At 46.0% G+C, this 20,000-nt stretch overlaps 2 protein-coding genes across 3 annotated transcripts in view; one reads left to right on the top strand and one right to left on the bottom strand.

Annotated features, from left to right (window-relative positions):
- ezh1 (enhancer of zeste 1 polycomb repressive complex 2 subunit) overlaps nucleotides 1-15,915 on the top strand; it is a 22,076-nt gene extending 6,161 nt beyond the window's left edge. For both annotated transcript variants that reach the window (XM_062532281.1, XM_062532280.1), the window contains exons 8-20: nucleotides 810-973; nucleotides 2,219-2,310; nucleotides 2,810-2,972; nucleotides 3,292-3,482; nucleotides 3,822-3,913; nucleotides 4,235-4,263; nucleotides 4,748-4,873; nucleotides 8,466-8,644; nucleotides 9,772-9,867; nucleotides 10,751-10,832; nucleotides 11,127-11,207; nucleotides 11,931-12,015; nucleotides 12,222-15,915. In XM_062532281.1, the coding sequence (XP_062388265.1) occupies nucleotides 810-973; nucleotides 2,219-2,310; nucleotides 2,810-2,972; nucleotides 3,292-3,482; nucleotides 3,822-3,913; nucleotides 4,235-4,263; nucleotides 4,748-4,873; nucleotides 8,466-8,644; nucleotides 9,772-9,867; nucleotides 10,751-10,832; nucleotides 11,127-11,207; nucleotides 11,931-12,015; nucleotides 12,222-12,282 (1,441 nt within the window). In that variant the 3' untranslated portion in view covers nucleotides 12,283-15,915. The remainder of the gene's footprint in view (nucleotides 1-809; nucleotides 974-2,218; nucleotides 2,311-2,809; nucleotides 2,973-3,291; nucleotides 3,483-3,821; nucleotides 3,914-4,234; nucleotides 4,264-4,747; nucleotides 4,874-8,465; nucleotides 8,645-9,771; nucleotides 9,868-10,750; nucleotides 10,833-11,126; nucleotides 11,208-11,930; nucleotides 12,016-12,221) is intronic.
- A 64-nt stretch (nucleotides 15,916-15,979) lies between these two features.
- The window catches only part of cntnap1 (contactin associated protein 1), a 27,389-nt gene continuing 23,368 nt past the window's right edge, over nucleotides 15,980-20,000 (bottom strand). Inside the window, exon 24 of the mRNA XM_062532279.1 lies at nucleotides 15,980-20,000. This exon is cut by the window's right edge and continues 229 nt beyond it. The gene's annotated coding sequence lies outside the window, so the exon portion shown is untranslated.

Below are 20,000 nucleotides of genomic sequence, written 5' to 3'. Positions count from 1 at the left end.
TAATGTCCACTGTAAGGGAGGACATGAGCACAGCCCTATGTAGCCTGCTATTAACCCTGTGTGGCCAACGGACACCAAGGGCCTCCGAATTCACACCCATTCTTCTCTGTTGAATTGCTCGCGGAGAACCAATCATACAGATATCTCATGCAGAGAAACAGTAGGCCAGGGGACAGCTACACTTAATCAGTCAATTTAAAGCTTGTAGTCTCCGCCGTAAGGGAGTGAAGCCCTTTGTAGCCTGCTATTGCATGCCCTAAGTACACTAAGATGCCCTAAGTACACTAAGATGCCCTAAGTACACTAAGAAGAGTGCTCTTTGAATTTAGACTATTTCATTTACCAAAGGAATGTCATCGTTCAAAAATAAATCTGAAGGTTCTTTGAAAGAAGGATTCCAATCCAAATACTGATAGAGATGGAGGTTGTTGTGTTGGTTTGAAAAGGTACAGATACAGGTACAGGTAATGCCGTCGCTGTGCATCCCGAGTAGCTTGACCGCTAACAAGCAGTTTTCACATTTTGTATTTCCTCCCACACATGTGCACGCACGCACACACACACACACACACACACACACACACACACACACACACACACACACACACGCACACACACACACACACGCACACACACACACACACGAACACACACACATACACACACACACACACATACACACACACACACACACACACACACACACACACACACACACACACACACACACACACACACACACACACACACACACACACACACACACACACACACACACACACACACACACACATACGCACGCACGGCAGGTACAAAGACCTCTTGGAGCCGCCAAGTCCAGTGAAGTGCCCTCCGCTGTGCACCCCGAACATGGACGGCCCGCACGCCAAGTCGGTCCAGCGCGAGCAGAGCCTGCACTCCTTCCACACGCTCTTCTGCCGCCGCTGCTTCAAGTACGACTGCTTCCTCCACCGTAAGTCGTCGTCCGCCCCACCCCCACCCCCACCCCCCCCTCGCTCCTCCTCCTGTCCTCCCTCTGCCCCTCGTCCACCGCAGGTCTCTCTCCTCCGCTCCCTCCAGCACAGCTGTGCTCCCCACCGCACGCTCTCCAGATGGGGCTGCTTTCTCTAGTTAAAGGCCCAGCGCCATGTCTCCCATTTACCCCCAGTACCCGTACAACATGGGAACGCACCTACAGTAAGTCTGGTCTTTCCAGCTCCAAATATGACACGATCAGATCTCAGAGCGTCCATCCGCCTCACTTTGAGCGATTTCACAGGCAAGTTTTTTTCCTTTGCCAAGTGTGTTCTCATTGGTTCAGATGTGAGCAGAAGTCTTTCTGTGCTGCCTGTCCCCCTCCCCTGTCTCCTTTGTTATATATTTAGATCCCTTTGTGTCTTGGCTGGTGTCTCTGTGGCGTGTCCTACATTACAGATAAAGACCACTCAGTCACTCTGCTGTCGCCGTAGTCTCAGATGCTCTCCGCGGAATCCTGTTCCGTTACATCCTCTCCCTCCTCTGTGTGTGTGTGTGTGTGTGTTTGCTTTGAGAACTTGTGTTGTTCTGTTCTCACACTGGTGCCTCTCCATCCTTTCCAAATGTCTTTCCTGGCCGTCGGTCCCTCCAGCTGTTTAGAATTTCTCTGTATTCTTTCAGTGCATTTTTTCTCACTCTCTCTCTGTCTGTCTCTCACTCTCTCTCTGTCTCTCTCTCTCTGTCTGTCATACTGATGAAGCCTCCTCTCTCATCTGTTTCCTTTTTCTGTATTTTTTCTCATCTCTCTGCTCCTCCCTACTGATTTTTCTTCTGCCCATTACATCTTTCAGTGTGTTTTTACTCTACTTTAGCTTTTTTTTTTACAGTTAGCATTCGGTGATAAGCCGTGGCCCAGAAGACAATTTTTAATGACTTCTGTGATAAATTGGGACAAATGAATAGAATAATCAGTTTTGCTGCAATGGTACTTCAGTGCAATCTCATACATTTTCAACACACAGTACACAGTGTTTGTACAGACAGACAGACAGTAGATTGTATCACATATAGTCCAGCACTACATACTGTAGAGATCAAACGCCATGCTGAGTGCCCCTTTGAAGTACATGCTTACAGTATGTGTGTGTGTGTGTGTGTGTGTGTGTGTGTGTGTGTGTGTGTGTGTGTGTGTATGTACTGTATGTATGTGTGTGTGTGTGTGTGTGTGTTTGTGTGCTCACAGCCTTCCATGCCTCACCCAATGTTTACAAGAGGAAGAGCAAAGAGATCCGCATGGAGACAGAGCCGTGTGGGTTGGAGTGTTTCCTTCTGCAGGTGTGCAGCACACACACACAACACGACCACACACACACACACGACAAGACCACACAGAACACACACACACACAACACGACCAGACACACACACACGACACAACTACACACAACACAACTACACGACACACACATGACACGATCACACAGGACACACACACGACAAGACCACACAGAACACACACACACACAACACGACCACACAGGACACACACACCAACAAGCAACAACACAGCACAAACAGAACAGGTGACTATTCCAACACAGACCACAGTCTGCAGTCTACAGACAACACACACACAGCGCACCTACAACACTCAGCAGCCCCACCACAGAGAGCACACAGCGCATTACAAGGGTCACACAGTGAACTCATAAACACACATTTACAATATTGTGGTCACTGCCTCAGGCCAAGATACCCTAATGCTTTCTTTCTCTCTCTCTCTTTCTCTCTCTCTCTCTCTCTCTTTCTCTCGCTCTCTCTCTTGCTCTGTTAGAAAGGGGCAAAGGAGTTTGCTGATCAGCACATGTTCAAGTCCCAGCGATCGCGTCGTCGGCGTCGGCAGCCCCGTGCCTCTGCGTCTGATGGTCCTGCACCGTCCAGTGCGGCAGAGGAGAGCAAAGACGGGGACAGTGACCACGAGACCACCAGCTCTTCAGGTGAGCCGAGAGAACTCTCTCTCACACACACACACACACACATACTGTAGCCCTTGCATGTACTGTACAGGTGTCGTAAAAAGGCCTGAAGGTCCTGAAAGTTGAAACCGTCCCGAAAGCTGAGCTGCTTCCTTTTGTTGGTCTCCGTGTGGAAAGTTCTGTGTTCACGTATCCATGTGTGTGTGTGTGTGTGTGTGTGATGTATGTGGTGTGTATCGGGTGTGTATTTGTGTGTGTGTGTGTGTGTGTGTGTGTGTGTGTGTGGTGTGTATCGGGTGTGTATTTGTGTGGTGTGTGTGTGGGTGTGTGTGTGTGTTAGAGGGGAACTCTCGCTGCCAGACCCCCACCAAACAGCGGCAGGAGGAGGAGGGGGAGGAGGCGCAGGTGGAGGCCCAGGGGGAGCAGCAGTGGAGCGGGGCGGAGGAGTCGCTCTTCAGGGTCCTCCACGGCACCTACTTCAACAACTTCTGCTCCATCTCCAGACTCATCGGCACCAAGACCTGCAGGCAGGTCAGCACCGCCCAGCCCTGTTGCAGTGCTCCACTCTTTTTCTCTCTCTTCTCTCTTTCTTTTTTCTCTTTCATGGCACCTCATCTCCTCTCAGTACTTTATCTATTTAGTGATTTTGGTATCTCGGTCTCTCCTGCTTGTTTTTCTCAGATTTACTCAGATTTCTCTCACATCTGTGTTTGTACATACTGTACGTAGAGTTTCCTGTGAGTATTTGTCATCCCAATACAAACACCTTTTGTTTGTGTACCGGTACTCAGGTGTGTTTGTGTGTGTGTTGTGTATGTGTGTGTGTGTGTGTGTGTGTGTGTGTGTGTGTGTGTGTGTGTGTGTTTTCAGGTGTATGAGTTTGCAGTGAAGGAGGTCCTGATTCACCGTATGCCAGTGGAGGAAGGAGGAGTGTCTCCACAGAAGAAAAAGAGAAAGCACAGGTATGATTGACAGGCGTCAGTCAGCCATAACTTCAACACACATTTTGTAATGATGTGCAAGAATCGACATTTAATTACTGTGCTGTACTGATGATGTGTTGATTACATTGGTCTGTACTGATGATGTGTTGATTACATTAGTCTGTACTGATGATGTGTTGATTACATTAGTCTGTAGTACTGATGATGTGTTGATTACATTAGTCTGTACTGATGATGTGTTGATTACATTAGTCTGTACTGAAGTGTTGATTACATTAGTCTGTACTGATGATGTGTTGATTACATTAGTTTGATGATGTGTTGATTTTAACGTTGCAGGTTATGGGCCAAAATCCAGCTGAAAAAAGGTATCCATCATCCTCCATCGTCATTCAAAATGATGTTAAAGGGACACTTTACCGATTAGCATTAAGCTTTGTATCTTTAGAAAACCAGTCATGTTTTTGAATGGTCGTGTATCATTCCCTCAGTTTGCCTTGAGATGGGAGAAATACGGATTTCAATGAAACCCATGAATAGGACTTCCTGCTTTCAATGATGTAAAATGATGTTTTTACATCATTGAAAGCAGGAAGTCCAACATTGAAATCCGTATTTCTCCCATCTCAAGGCAAACTGAGGGACTGATGCACGACCATTCAAAAACATGACTGGCTTTCTAAAGATACAAAGCTTATTGCTAATCGGTGAAGTGTCCCTTTAATGTGCTTATCTGTCCGTCTGGTCTGCCTGTCTGCCTGTCTGTCATTTTGACTGCTCAAGTGCTTCTGTGTGGTGGTGTGCAGGCCAGCTGCTATTGGTCTGATGAGACAGCTCCTTTGCTCCACACAGATAATTCGTCCAATCAGGTGTATAACTACCAGCCGTGTGACCACCCTGAGCACCCGTGCGACAGCTCCTGCCCCTGCGTGATGACCCAGAACTTCTGTGAGAAATTCTGCCAGTGTGACCACGAGTGTAAGTGGCAACAAACACACACGCACACACACACACAAGCGTGCACACGCACACACACAGACACAGACACACACACATATGCAAAGACATATTTGCAAATACAAATATTGTACATTCTCTCTCTCTCTCTTTCTCTCTCTCTCTCTCTCTCTCTCTCTCTCTCTCTCTCTCTCTCTCTCCCCTCACACACACTTGCATACAGACATCTGCAAGCACTCTGGCTCTCGCATCTCAGTCACGCAGGCAAACAAACACGCCCGCACACGCTAATCTTTACACAAATGTGCAAAAGCAAATCCCTCTGGCTGCGAATGGAAGCCAGGCCTTGTGTGTAGGCTGCTCAGAGGCTATTATCCCAAGCTAAATGCCCATTCCCTCTTTTCTCTCCTCTCTCCTCTCCAAATCCCTATCCTTTGACTCCTCTCTCTCCCTCCGTCTCTCTCTCCCCCTCCCTTTTTGTCTCGCCTCTCTATCTCTTTTTCTCACACACATGCACACACACACACACACACACGCACACACACACACACACACACACACACACACACACACACACACACACACACACACACACACACACACACGTACACCGCTGTAACTGGAGATGGGCCGGTAAAGGGATCTGTCTCAGGTGTTGGGACGAACCCATTCATTAATGAGAAGAGGAGCAGAGCAAAAGAGATGGAGTGGTGGAATGAACGAGAGAAGAAAGAAGGAGAAGGAGAGAGAAGACACAAAGTCCTGTTCTGCTCCTGTGCTGTCTCACAGAGGTGATGTGTCAAAGACTGTGGAAAGAGAGAGAGAGAGAGAGAGAGAGAGAGAGAGAGAGAGAAAGGGAGAGAGAGAGGGAAGGAGAGAGAGAGAGCATGAGTAAGAGAGAGAGGGAGAGAGGGAGAGAAGGAGAGAGAGGGAAGGAGAGAGAGAGCATGAGTAAGAGAGAGAGAGAGAGAGAACATGAGAAAAGGAAGTGATCAAGTACTGCAGGGAGATTCTAGCTCTCGCTGTTCTGTGTGTCGTTTGCTTTTACGATTCTCCTCCTCTGCTTTCTATCACTCTCCTTTTCTCTCCTCTCCCACCTTCTCAAGGCACACTGCCAAGAGGAAATGACTTGGGGTACATTGTGTGAGAGCAGTGGTCTCCACATAAATTTTGTGTGTGTGTGTGTGTGTGTGTGTGTGTGTGTGTGTGTGTGTGTGTGTGTGTGTGTGTGTGTGTGTGTGTGTGTGTGAGAGAGAGAGAGAGAGAGAGAGAGAGAGAGGGAGGAAGAGAGAGAGAGCATGCATACAGTATATGTGTGTGAGTTTGTATTTGATGTGTGTTGAGCAGAAACACTGAGACTTGTGCAATCTGAAAGGGATCTGACACACTTGCGGTGTTCTGGAACATCAGTTACTCATAAATAATTGGTACAGAGACACACAGTACACACACACACACACACACACACATACACACATACACACCACACACACATGTATATGCACATACATAATCGGACACACACTCACACACGCATATGTATATGCACGCACATAATCAGACACACACACACACACACACACAGGATCACACACAGACACACAGACACACACATAAACAGACACCACATCCCCTCACACACTCTCACACAGACAGACACACAATGAAGCACACAGTCGACACGGAACAGATGTGTAGGCTCATGAGAATCAGAAATGCACGATGGTCCAAACTTGAGCACAAACACATGCAGAGAGCAGAGAGCAGAATCAAAGTCTCAGCCATGCACTGAGTACTACAATACAGACACAGGAGGGACTCAGAAAATGAACTGTCCACATGTGGGACTCTAAATGATACCAAGAATAGGGCAGGAGAGAGATACTAATGACATGGAGTGGTGATGACCAATTTAGAACACTGTAGAATGGCTCCCAGTACTTTTTCTTTAGCGAACGTTGATGGGTTTTTTTCCAGAGTTTCGGTCGATTGATTTGATATGTGTGCTTGTCATTGTGTAATGACGTGCGTGACGTCAGCCAGACCCCAGAAGGTTTGGGGCGCAGCTGCGTGCACTCTGCGTCCACTCGGCCTTTAGCTCCGGTCAGAGACCGGGGGGAGGGTCGTAAAACGGAGAAGCTCCGTCGTTCACTCACACTAACGTGTGTAATGACCACAGTGACACCAACACAATGGAGGAGGCGATTAATTGTAATGAGGTTAATGATGCTCAGATCCGTTCCATTAAGCTCCACTAGAGGGCCTCAGCAGACTAGTGGTGTTTATGAGGACTTGAACTGGGGTACTTGTCTAAGAGCCTGTGGATTACTCAAAGGTCTCAGTTTGAGGCTTGGTTCTTTTTTTTTTGCTTTATTTACCAAAAGGTTTTAACAATGTTAATAGAATCAGATAACATTTGGTTTTGAACAGTTTCCTTTTTTAGTTCTTTTCTTTTTCAAATTGTACTATCACCAAGTACAAATAACTCCTACGCACCAAGTTGTACGTATTTCAGTTCTCAGCTCACAGTAATGGCGCTGCGTCCTGATTACGCAACACTTGTTGACCGCACCTTAAACTAGAAGACATACTCTGGATCAGTGCACATGTGTCTTTAGTTTCCACCAGACACTCATGCTCTCACACTACAGGCCATTAGGTTTGGTCTGAGTACTGCGGCGGAGTCCATTCCACATGTCATAAAAGGCCGAGGAAGGGCTCTGCTTTGGTCTGTCCCCTGATGGCCAGCGTCATGGCTTCTTTATGTGGCCCACCCACGCTGATGGTCGTGTGGTGTTGGATTGATGGCCACACACACCCAGTGATCGGCAGCCTGGGATAGGGCTCTGTGCTGCTCACACACTCACACACACATATGTATATGCATGCACAAAATCAGACACACACACACACACACACACACACACACACACACACACACACACACACACACACACTCACACACAGATAGGGCTCTGTGCTGCTCAGCGCTCCATAAAGCAGAGAGGTGACCTCAGTCCCTGCTCCTCTGGGATGCTGCTTTTAGAGGCTCCTCTCCCGCTGATCCAAGCAACACGTCTTTTCTAGGGCCCGCTCCGGTATACACACCACTGAGTGCTGTTCGGTAGTGCTCGTCTCACACACCAACCAAAGTCACTTTTCAGTGTGTTCATGGGAAAAACACAACATGTGTTTGGTGAAATGCAAAGTGGGGCAATTGCTCTGTCACTAGTTTGGTGTTAAACTGGAGTTGGAGTTGGGAGTTGGAGTTTAAAACCGTGTTAAACTCCAAACTAGCGACAGAGCAATTGGCCCAGTATATCTAGCATCAAGCAAGCTCCATATATGTTTCAACTATGTTTCTGAGTCTGTATGCTGTGACATGTCATTGTGTTATTGTGTCAACACTACAAATAGGTGTTGAAGTAGCTCATCAACATGGAAATGCATTGTATTCAGCAATGGCAGAGTTGAATTCAGCACCCATTGATTATTATGTGTGCAGGCCTCCCTGTTCTCTGTATGTCCAGAGCTTCCCAGGTTAACTAAATCTCTCCTCCTCCTCCTCCTCCTCCTCCTCCTCTTTCTCCTCCTCCTGTCCGTGTGTCCGCAGGCCAGAACCGTTTCCCAGGGTGTCGCTGTAAGACGCAGTGCAACACTAAGCAGTGCCCGTGTTACCTGGCTGTGCGCGAGTGTGACCCCGACCTGTGCATGACCTGCGGCGCGTGCGACCAATGGGAGAGCAAGCAGGTGTCCTGCAAGAACTGCAGCATCCAGAGAGGCCTGAAGAAGGTACAGTACGCACTCTGATCCCAGACCAGAGGGACATGAAGAACGCAAAAATGCATTGTACACATTTACACTCTGAAGAGGTGAAGCCAAAAGTGCTTTGTGGAGCCGGAGCATGCTTAGTAAACAGACGGTCTCTCAGATCTGCACAGAACTGCCCGTATTTCAGCCATTTTTTAAGTTCCCCACAGTGTAAGGTGACTAGATGTCCGAGACCAAAACCGGGGACATAATCCCAAAGATGTGGAAAAAACGGGGATATTTTCAGTTTGACTATCAATCTGAAGTTTTATCTTCAAAAAACGGCAACATAGGAAGTTTTTTCTGTATTTTCCCGGGGACAGGCGACCAAAAACGGGGACTGTGTCCTGAAACCGGGGACGTCTGGTCCCTACTCCAGTGGCTTCACTTTTGTCTGAGTGTACACTGTTCACTGTTTCTTGCCGACTTTTGTCCGTGTGTGTACAGCTGCATTAAAGGGTAACTGCACCCTAAAATATGTTTTTTGAGCTGTTGATTGATTGAAAATACTCATAAGTGGTGAAATACTATTACCAGGGTTAGTATTGTAATAGTGTTTCTCGACAAAAGTAACATTTTGTATGATTTTGTATTGGAGATATTGCTCTCCGCGCCCTCTACAGGTTGAAACATGCCATGACATGTTGGTCCAAAATACTATTGGAATGCTGACGTTGTCCTGCACTTCTCGTCCAACATTACGTCACCGGGTCGTTACAAATTAGGAATGAAACGCCCCAACACCTGCTGCCCTGATTAGCCTACCTGTGATAAGCCATGCACTCATTCCCAGATTGACACGAAATCACCATGGTTGATTGGCTGCAGCAGGGCTGCACTCCCTTCCAAATTTCAGAACGTCCTTCCCATTTTGAAAGCCTTTTTGGGTGGGTGGAGTTATGGGGTGAAGTTCAGCATTAGTATGTTCAGCAGGTAATGTTATGGAATGAGTAATGTGTGTGTGTGTGTGTGTGTGTGTGTGTGTGTGTGTGTGTGTGTGTGTGTGTGTGTGTGTGTGTGTGTGTGTGTGTGTTATGATCTGTATGTTTAGCAGATGATGTTATGGAATAAGAAATGTGTGTGTGTTTGTTTCTGATCTGTATGTTCAGCATCTGCTGCTGGCTCCCTCTGATGTGGCCGGGTGGGGCACCTTCATCAAAGAGTCCGTTCAGAAGAACGAGTTTATCTCGGAGTACTGTGGAGAGGTAAGCATGTACACGCATAATCACCTTCATCGCCTGATGAAGACCCAGTAGGGTCGAAACGTTGCTTGTTTTTAAACATTAAACAGGAGCAAATAGCAGTGTTGCGGACATTATATTATTTTTATTGAAGCTACTCTCCGTTTGTCCTGCACCTGCAAGCTAAAATGTGCACACAGCTACTCTCCTTGCATGGATAATCACACACACTCGCGGACACAATCTCTGGTTAAAGTTTAAAACGAAAATGGACAAAGTGTGACAGGGCCGATCCTGCCCCCTCTGGTATGCATATGTGTGCAAGAGAGTGGGGAAGAGAAGGTGAAAATCCCATGTGTAGCCCAAGCTAGCCTCTCATGCAGTTCGGCACATGGCTACTCAACACTGTTCTCTGGTCATTGTGACCTGACCCGGCAGCATGCCACCTATTATCTGGGCACTTTACCCTCACCAGGTCAACACCTGCATGGCGCACTTCACTACTTCACCCAAAGATAAATAATTCAGCAACGACAGTTCTGTTTTAAAGTAAAAGGTACTGGATGTTAACATAGAGGTGAGGGTCACCTTGAACTGTTCTGATGTTGACCTGAAAGAACTTGCTGCCAGGGCACACCCCCTCTCTCTCTCTCTCTCCCTATCTCACACACATACACACACACACACACACACACACACACACACACACACACACACACACACACACACACACACACAGACACAGGTGTGCCTGGGTCTAACCACTGTGTAGTTTTTTGTACTCACTGCTACCCAGAAGATTCTGTATAGTGGTATAAAACTATGTTTTGTGTGTGTGTGTGTGTGTGTGTGTGTATGTGTGCGTGCGTGCGTGCGTGTGTGCGTGTGCATGTGTGTGTGCATCCAGTTGATTTCGCAGGATGAGGCTGACAGACGCGGGAGAATCTACGACAAATACATGTCCAGCTTCCTCTTCAACCTGAATAACGGTAAAGCCCAAATCACACCAAAGATTCCCGACGCGACGAGACTGAGTTGCCGCGGTGTGAATTAGAAGTTGCAGGTAGTTGCAAGCAGTCGCAGAGCATTGAACATGTTTAATCGCAGTCGCAAGGTTTTAGAACGTTGCAGCTCGTCTCGCCTCGTCTCGTCGGGAATCTTTGGTCTGAACACTACTTACAGTAAGAGATCACATACTGTATGCAGCAGGAGCCGCTCCATGCCCCTGCAGCACTCACACGGCATGCTCATCCTCACTGTGCTCTTTTGTGCTGTCTGAACAGACTTTGTTGTGGACGCCACAAGGAAAGGGAACAAAATCCGCTTTGCCAATCACTCCGTCAATCCCAACTGCTATGCCAAAGGTAAGAGTTGACAGGACTGTGGAGCAGAGACTGAAAACAGAATGATTTTTTCATTTTGGTTCTTTTCCGAGCAAAACATTTATTTTTTTCGTTCCTGTTCCAGTATTGTACGGCCTCTCCTCTAAATGATAACCAATGAGAGCGTAACAGAATAACGGCTAATGGTATTCCTTCATAAATGACATTGCCTTTACAAATTGATTTATGGCCACTGGCCAGTGGCACAATACTGTGGGGGGTGAGATTTGAAAGTAGGCAATTCGGCTACATAATATTAGATCTTCAAAAATGTGTCATAGCCTCACTTCAAGCATAGAAAATGTCTTTACTTTAAGCCCTGCCATGATAGCCTTACCTACAGTATGTGTGCTGCTACCGACTGCATAAAAGGCCCATAGATATTTTCCTGATGTCTCTGGTGGCTTATATGATTTCACACAATGTTTCAGTAGTTTAGGCTACTTGATTTGGAAATGGCAGTTAGATAGTGTTGGATATGAGAGTCCTTTTATCAACAAGTAGGTCTGGCCTATTGTACAGGGGAGACACTGATTCATAAATCTGACTACATTCATCCTATAAGGCGTCTGCACAGGGAACTTAATTCTTTATGCTATTGAAGTCAACTTTGGATGACATTAGACACTGTAGCTTTGGAGCTTTAAGTCTGTGTGGCCCAACATTAAGTACTTTTTCAATGAACTTATTTCATTTCTCGCACAGTTGTCATGGTGAATGGAGACCACCGCATTGGGATCTTTGCCAAGCGAGCCATCCAGCAAGGGGAGGAGCTTTTCTTTGATTACAGGTGGAGCACCATCTCAAACACACACATTATGCATAGAATGCAAGCACAATTGCTGTCACATAACCAACCGTGCACACACCTGCAAGCATATTTATGCATGTATGTATGCAAGCACACATATAGCACACACGCACGCAAGCACACAAACACACACACACAAACACACGCATAACTCACACACACAACTGTTTCTTCTATTTTGTCAGATACAGTCAAGCAGATGCACTGAAGTACGTGGGAATTGAGAGGGAGATCGATGTCGCCTAGACAAAGGATGCGTCCTCTATACCATGAACTTTGACCTCTGACCTTGAGGTCTAACATCCAAGTTCCTGACCCCACCGCATTCCGTCACACTGTCTGGTCTGTATGCCATAGAAGCTCAGCTCAGCCAACCATCACATTGGATGGTGGCTCCTCTGTCCACATCAAGTCAATTAGCTCAATCACACGACCGCATCTAACACAGAACCCTCTCTCTCCACACACACACACACACACACACACACACACACTCAAGGTCTCTCTGTAACAAATCAGTGTACTCTGTTTAGATCTCAGCTCTCACCTCTGTTAGACAACTTAACCTTTGTCTTGCCCTATTTATCTGACTAGCTCACTCAGTCTGCATCCTAACAGCCCTGCTGCTCGGTCTGTTTGCTGTTCTGCTCCGAGTAGACTATGCCATGCCGTGCCACGCCTCAGTGTCGATGTAGTCGCTATCGTCCAGTTAGTCCTTCACGTCTGCTCGGATCTCTTTAGCTGTCCGCTCCGCTGCCCGCACTAAAGGTGTAGCATCTCTAATACTCCACTCCACACAGGCTAACCGGTGAACCGGTCATCTCTCCTCCCTGTTACTGTTAATGCTCTCGGACACGTCTGCTGAACACCAAGTCTCTAGTGTGGTTAACCCTCAGTAGATACTGTACAGTGGGGAGAACATGTATTTGATACCATGCTAAAGTTGCCTAAAAAGAGGAATATGAAATCATCATTTGACAATTGATTTTAATGTCTTAATGTAAAAAATGCTCATTGAGCTCAATGCAAATCAAACAGGCTAATAGGCCTACTGGAAAAAGCACCATGCCAATCTCTAGTTATGGTGAAGGGTATGTGATGATGTGGGGCTATTTTAATTCCAAAGGCCAAGGGAACTATATCAGGATGCATAATATCCTGGATCCATGAAATAGCTGGCCTTTAAAAATAAAAACATATTCAAAAAATCCTCCAGCTCCTATGGGACTTTAACATAGTGGTCAAATTCTTCCTTCCCCCTAGCATTTAAGGTAGAACATTTATTTGTTTACGATACATTCTTCAATCACAAAGAAAATTGGTGTCCTTAGCGGTTTGATTTTTACTCATTTGTTTTATTAAGGCATTAAGCTCAATTGTCAAATGATGATTTTATATTCCTCTTTTTAGGCAACTTTAGCATGGTATCAAATTCATGTTCTCCCCACTGTATGTCTTCCACACAGCAAGTCAGTGGGTCAGTCCCTGCAGGAGCTCATCAACGCATAGCATCGTGTGTTAGCCTCTGTAGCTTCAGCGAGACCTCATAGCTTATCCCCAACCTGAACTTGCACGCTGCAACATCTTTCCCTGTCTCAAACGCAGTCATTAGAAACAGTTCACATGACTTCCACATTACTACTTATGAATATCTGTTACAAAAACTCCTGAGTGAAACCATGAGAATAATAATAATAATAAGCCGACCTAATGAATGTGAACGGTCATTTTGGCTGTTAGGCTGCCCCTCGATTACACAAAAAAGCTTTTCATTTCAAATAACAAAGGCTGAAAGTTTGTTGAAAGTTGGTGTGAAAAAATAATAATAATAATAAAAAAGCACTACCGCTTGTAGCCTATATATGGTTGTGTTTCAGTGTGTTTGCCACGTTGTTGTTTAGGTGGCCTGGCCCTTAGAGACGCTGAGGTGAACATAAAGAAACGCTAACGTTACGTTGTTCCGGGTCAGATAGAAGTCAGATTCAGATAGAAATCCGATCAGATTTTTTGTCCAAGGAGGATAGAGTTCAGAAGACAGATGAAGGGACTTGAGGGAGAAACAAAAATTAAGGATTAGAAGTAACAAAGACAGATGTCGTAGAGCTAGAGGGAGACTGGAGAATTGAAAAAAGATACTGGATTAGGATGGCACTGTTTATATGAGTTCAGTGGTTCCCAAACTTTTCGTCGCAGGCCTACTTTTCACACCGTGAGAAACAAATAGCAGCCTCCTGACTGCCATCAGCACCAGGATGCAAAGATTGAAAGAGACACGTTACCTGTGATATAACTTAGGATCAACTGTGGTACACACAACAGTTGAACAAATTTCAGTTGAATATAATCGATCTCTTGATTAAAAACATACACATTTTTAATCTCTTGCTTGGTTGTAAATCTGTACCGTATTCATGTTAGGCACATGCTCATGGTATTAATAATTATTATTGTCAGCTGCTCCTCCTCACATAGGCCTATGGACAAAATGCAGAGCCTGACCATAATGCACAAGTCCACAGAAGGCTATACTGTAATCATGTCACTAAATATGTAGTCAGTTTAGTAAGGCTACAGTAAGCTACCGTGCTGCAAGAGCACTGTCGTACCAAATTTACAAATGCAACCTGTGGTTGGTTGTTTACGTTAACGTTTTTTCCCCCCCTCACCCTCCATGCGACCGACCGTTGAGGGCCTGCCTCACTCTTTGGGAACCACTGCATCAGTGTCATGTTTAAAGCCCTCCAGTGCAAAGAGCTCTGCTGTTGTTAATGTGTGTTCTGCACTATAGTTTCAGTTTTATTCCCCCCTTATGAAACCAGTCTGACAGGAACTCTGTTGTAGATCACCGCTATATAGCGTTAGCAGAGACTTTTGCTGCTCTCTAGTGGATAGGTAGCGGAAATGCACCCAGAGACAGCTATGAGCTATGGTCATCAATCTTATCTCCTGTCCCACCCCACGGTGGCATATAGTCCATCTCCCCTTGGCCCCAGATCTGCACACTTGACTAAACTTGTCAGCTGCAGCCGTGATCAGCAGAGCACACGCTGTATTAAGTGTATCAGCAGCATTTGAATTGATTACAGTGATTGCAGTTGTGTGTGCTTGGGCCAGGGATAGACAGCACATGTGCAGGGCAGGGCAGCACCAAGAGTTCGGTTTAGAGAGTCCCTGTAGGGAAACTAGCACGGCCATTTAATTTGGGTGGTCAGGTTGTTACAAATGTATTAAAAACATGACAAGGAAGACAAGGAAGGCAAGGAAGCTCCACCACTTTTGGAAATATGAGCCACACGTTAAAAGTGCTTGTTCGCAAGCCTTGGTTATCATCTCAAATGAACCCCTTTCTTGAAAGAAGTGTTACCAAATACAACCAGGCCTTAAGTATTTTTATGTCCAATGAAGAAGATGTTTACAAATAGATCATATTAAGCTATTATCTATGCTACTATGTATCATGAGATCATTATCAGTTACCCTGAGGGCTGTACTGGCATGGTGCTGGTGTATACAGCTCTGTGACTCCAGGAGGCCGAAAGTAGTAAGACGGGAAAGTTACATTTCAAAGGCTGTAGGTGGACGCCGTAGCTGTGGGTCACTTGCAGACTGCAGGAGAGTTGAAAGTTGATGTATGCATGTGTGTGCCACCAGGTGTGTGCATGTGTGTATGCTCACACGGTTCTCCTCCTGCCTGGAAGAAGATATATATATTGTCATTGGCATCCCTCCCCCCTCATTCCAAAAGATGTTTGACAAGCAATTTGAGACGTGTGTGATGTTGTGCTGAAATGACACATAAAGATGCTAATGGTTATCCTGTCATGTAAATGTTAGCAGATATGTGTATGAAAGAAAAATAAACTCTACATTTATACTGTACTCTGTCTCTGAAGTTTATACAGTCTGAGTATCATTTAATGAGGAAGTGAGGGGAAAAAACAGGTTCCTTCAAGCTTATTTTATTGAAGTGACAGTTTGGTTTAGCGTCTCAATTTTACACAGTCATGGTTATATACAACGGTATTAACACAGAAAAAAAATAAAATGACTACAAAAGGAAAAAAATAGGAATAATCGTCTTCTGAAAGTGGTGAAACACTGCAGGCGACCCGGAAGAGCTTTCCCTGACCTTTCGACCCCTGAACTTGAACTCTGACCTTGTGAACCAAACTCACTCTTCTAGTTCACCTTCATCTGTGATATAGTGATTAATCAGAAAAGAGACAATAACAAAAAAAATCGCTGAAGCCAACATCCTATCATGGTCCTGATGGATGGATTCTACAGCCAACTTCTTGCCCCTTCTATCCAAAATAGCTGGGTCCTGAACGCTAACTTTACTGAGCGAATGAGTCTCTATGTACACACATTCCATTTGAAAGACATACATTACGCTGTGCTAGGAATGCTTAAGTCACTTTTTATAAACAAGTTAATGTCCCACACATGAAGGCTTTTAGTACTGGCTACTGGCTACACCGTTTCAATTGCACCCAGCTGCATCAGCTCATTCACAATGGACAGAGAGAGACTGGAGTGGCATGTCAGTGGCATCAGAAGTGGCATGACTTTAACAGTGGCATGACCCACCCAACACGTATTCTCTATACACTATTTGAACAAGATAATACAAATATACAACGAACATCCCTGTTTTGTAAGACATGATGGCCTTGAGCTGTGTTGTGATGAGAGAGACAGCGGGGGGGTGGGGAGTGTGGGGGGGCGGGGGGGGAGCCAGACAAAGGGATCGAAGACGACGACAGGGAGGTGAGTTAGTGGGAGGGGTGTGGGAGGACATGCTGAAATGAGGAGTGATCATCCAGAGGTAGAAGAGTGGGACACAGTGGACGGAATGGAGTGGGGTTTACCTAGCAACCAATTCTTCACTCAAGACTCGCACAGCACAGAACAGCATGCGCATGAAGCAACGATGACCCATTAGTCCTCTTAACACTCGCAGTCAAATCTCACTTTTCTTTCAAATCTTTCAACCATGACAGTACAAACCGGTCAAATTCAGAATTCAAGTTCATATACAATTCATAATATTGATGTGTACATAAATAGAATACTCTAAGTGCAACTGGAGGTGTCTTAGGTGACTCAACTAGTGCTGGAAGCGAAAAAACTCATTATTGCGTTTACGAAGCAAAGTGCAGAAGACATGCCGCTGTTGTTTGGATGCATAGCTTTTCAAAAGAATGGCACATGGCTTCTATCTAGGTCTTCTCTAAATGGCTTCTGACATTGACTCTCTTCTGTGTCAGCACTGTAGTCAGCAGGATGCCATCACTACCGACTGCGTTGGGTTACGATGATCTCATGGGCGGCTGAGGGCGGAGGCAAGACACGCCGTCCTGCTGCAGGCATCAGAGAGATGAATACTATAGCCCGCTTGCAAAGGATGACGTAATTGATCTCAGAGACTGCTTACATTCAACTGTTCCATTATCTGCTGCATGAAGGAGGAGCGGGTGGCCACCGGGGGGCGACGAAGAGTCACGTGACGACAAATCATGGAGCTATTTGGAGTGGTGCACTCAGAAACACCCTCTAGTTTAGAGGGAAGAGGACTGTGAGCATCAAGCCACTGGTTACACAAGCAGGTCTCTGGTATGGGATTCTGCTCTGCTTGTTGATTCAGCGTTACCACCACAGCAAATATTGTGACTGTACCCAAAAAAACGGGCTGAATATAGACACAGCAGCGGGATGGGATCTGTAATCAGAGCTGAGGTCGTGTTTCAGCTGAGCTGAGCTGATCAGCAGAGGATGGAGGACAAGCGTCCCTGATGGGCAGAGGCAGCATGCTGAGGTGAAACGGTTGCATTCTATGGAAGCACATTCAGTTGCAAAGAAAAGCCCTGAAGCGGTTGAAAATGTTATGGAAAGACCAATACTGCACGCCATTTGGACTCCTGCGCTTTTTAAATACTAAAGAGCAGCAGAGATCGGGTGCATTTACTGCCACCTCCAGACCACCGTCTACCTAAGCCTTGACCAGACCACCGTCTACCTAAGCCTTGACCAGACCACCATCTACCTAAGCCTTGACCAGACCACCGTCTACCTAAGCCTTGACCACAAACAGTATGCTGTTGAAGCATACCTCCACACCCGGCACACACATTTATTCATTATAAGAGTGTTTTCATAGGATCAATATATTTCAATCCCGAAAGACACACTTTTACTGGCAGATCCACCTATACCGGCACAAACATTTATTCATTATAAGAGTGTTTTCATAGGATCAATATATTTCAATCCCGAAAGACACACTTTTACTGGCAAGATCCACCTGTGCAAACACATTTCCTCTGTCCTCGATGTGGACTAAAAACAGGACTGGCCAAGTTTGTCCACAGAGGTGCAGCGGGTATTTGTTCCAGTCGAGCTGAAGAGCCCTGTTTGATGCAGCACATTGATTGCACACACCGCATGGAGCCCCCTTGGACTATCAGTTTGGCCAGGGCTATTGACCGAGGCTGCTTGAAATTCACTGACCACTCCTGTCCTGCTTCAGCGAGGTGACAGATGTTCTGGACATTCAGTGAGTAGCCGTAGGAGAGACCGTAACCCTCTCGCCAACCTCTGCCAGCTGACACTGCGCCCTACACAATAGATCTTCAGAGGAGAGAGACAGCAAGGGGGCTAAAGCTTTCTCTCCACACACGCGCACAAACAACATCATGCTTCCTTTGTCCAACAAGCCCTGAGTCACTTTGTATTAAGCTCCTAGCAAACACCAATCCTCTGACCTCATACAATCACTTACACACACATACCGACCATCCCAAGTCAGAGTGCATGCACTACACGCTAACACCCACTAGCACCAGTTGTGTTTTTTTTTCTTCTGCAAAACCACACTAGCCTGACTGAGATGTGAGGAAATGTTTTCCAAAATCAGTGAAGCACAACAAGGATAGAGTGAACCATGAATAGGCGTAATAATCTTTGCGTAACTACTTGGGTTTTGTTTTTACAGTATTTTACAGTTTTCCGTGAAAACCTTGTGTCTCCAAAAAAAGGATGCTTGTCTTCCGATAGCTACAGCTTTAGACTTCCTATTCTGTGTCGTGTTTGTGAATTCTGCTGCTATTCCCTCTGAGCCTCCTCTCATGCACTGCACAGGCTGTGCTGAGGCCTCGTGACAGGTAGCCGACCTTGCACACTTTGGCGTGACACTTCCTCCAAGTTGTGCTGATGTCTCAAAACATGGTGCCCAGGCAAATGCGCCTCTTCAAAAACAGCACCAGATACATATGGAGTTAGTTTTCGGATACAATCTTTACCAACAACTGCAACATGATAAATACTTGTACAAAAGTCGGATCTTAATATTGCCAATATGCCGCATACTTCAGAGCATGTTGTAAAATATTGTGTCATATTTCGTTGGATATTCTGATGGTTACATGCTTCTTAGAATGTAATAGAATCTGACTGTAGATATAATTTCACAATATGTAAATATACTTTTTTCGGACGTTTGTCTGGAGACTTTTCATGTCATGTTGCTGGGGCTGTGACTGCGCCATCCTGTCAGTGTGAACTGATGGTGAAGCTTGTGAGTAGAGCTGGCACTCCAAACTCTCCTCAGAGTCAAGGGCCACTGAGGGAGATCTGGTGGTGGTGACAGCAGGGGGACGGCTGGGCTGGGTTGGGTTGGGTTGGGTTGGGAGAGAGTTGTTGCACTGAGCTCTCTTAGTGATTGCCTCTAACTGTTCTGCATTTTATGCGATATCTTTAATCAGGCACTTCTGCCAGCAAGCCCTGGGGGTCCTGATGGGGTCCTCGGGAAGTATTAGCATTATGCTCCTAACGGTGCCAATTCTCTATCAACCAGCTCGGATCAGACATACAAACAGGCAAAAGGGAGAGGAGCTGGGGGTTAGAGACAACTGAGAGAGAAAAGGCAGGGAAATCTGAAGGAGAAACAGAAAGTCAAAAGAGTG

Source organism: Sardina pilchardus, chromosome 3, assembly GCF_963854185.1.
Source record: "Sardina pilchardus chromosome 3, fSarPil1.1, whole genome shotgun sequence".
In the NCBI taxonomy this organism is placed as follows: domain Eukaryota; kingdom Metazoa; phylum Chordata; class Actinopteri; order Clupeiformes; family Clupeidae; genus Sardina; species Sardina pilchardus.
Note: the sequence above shows the minus strand (reverse complement) of the source record. Positions and strands in the feature narration are given on the sequence as shown.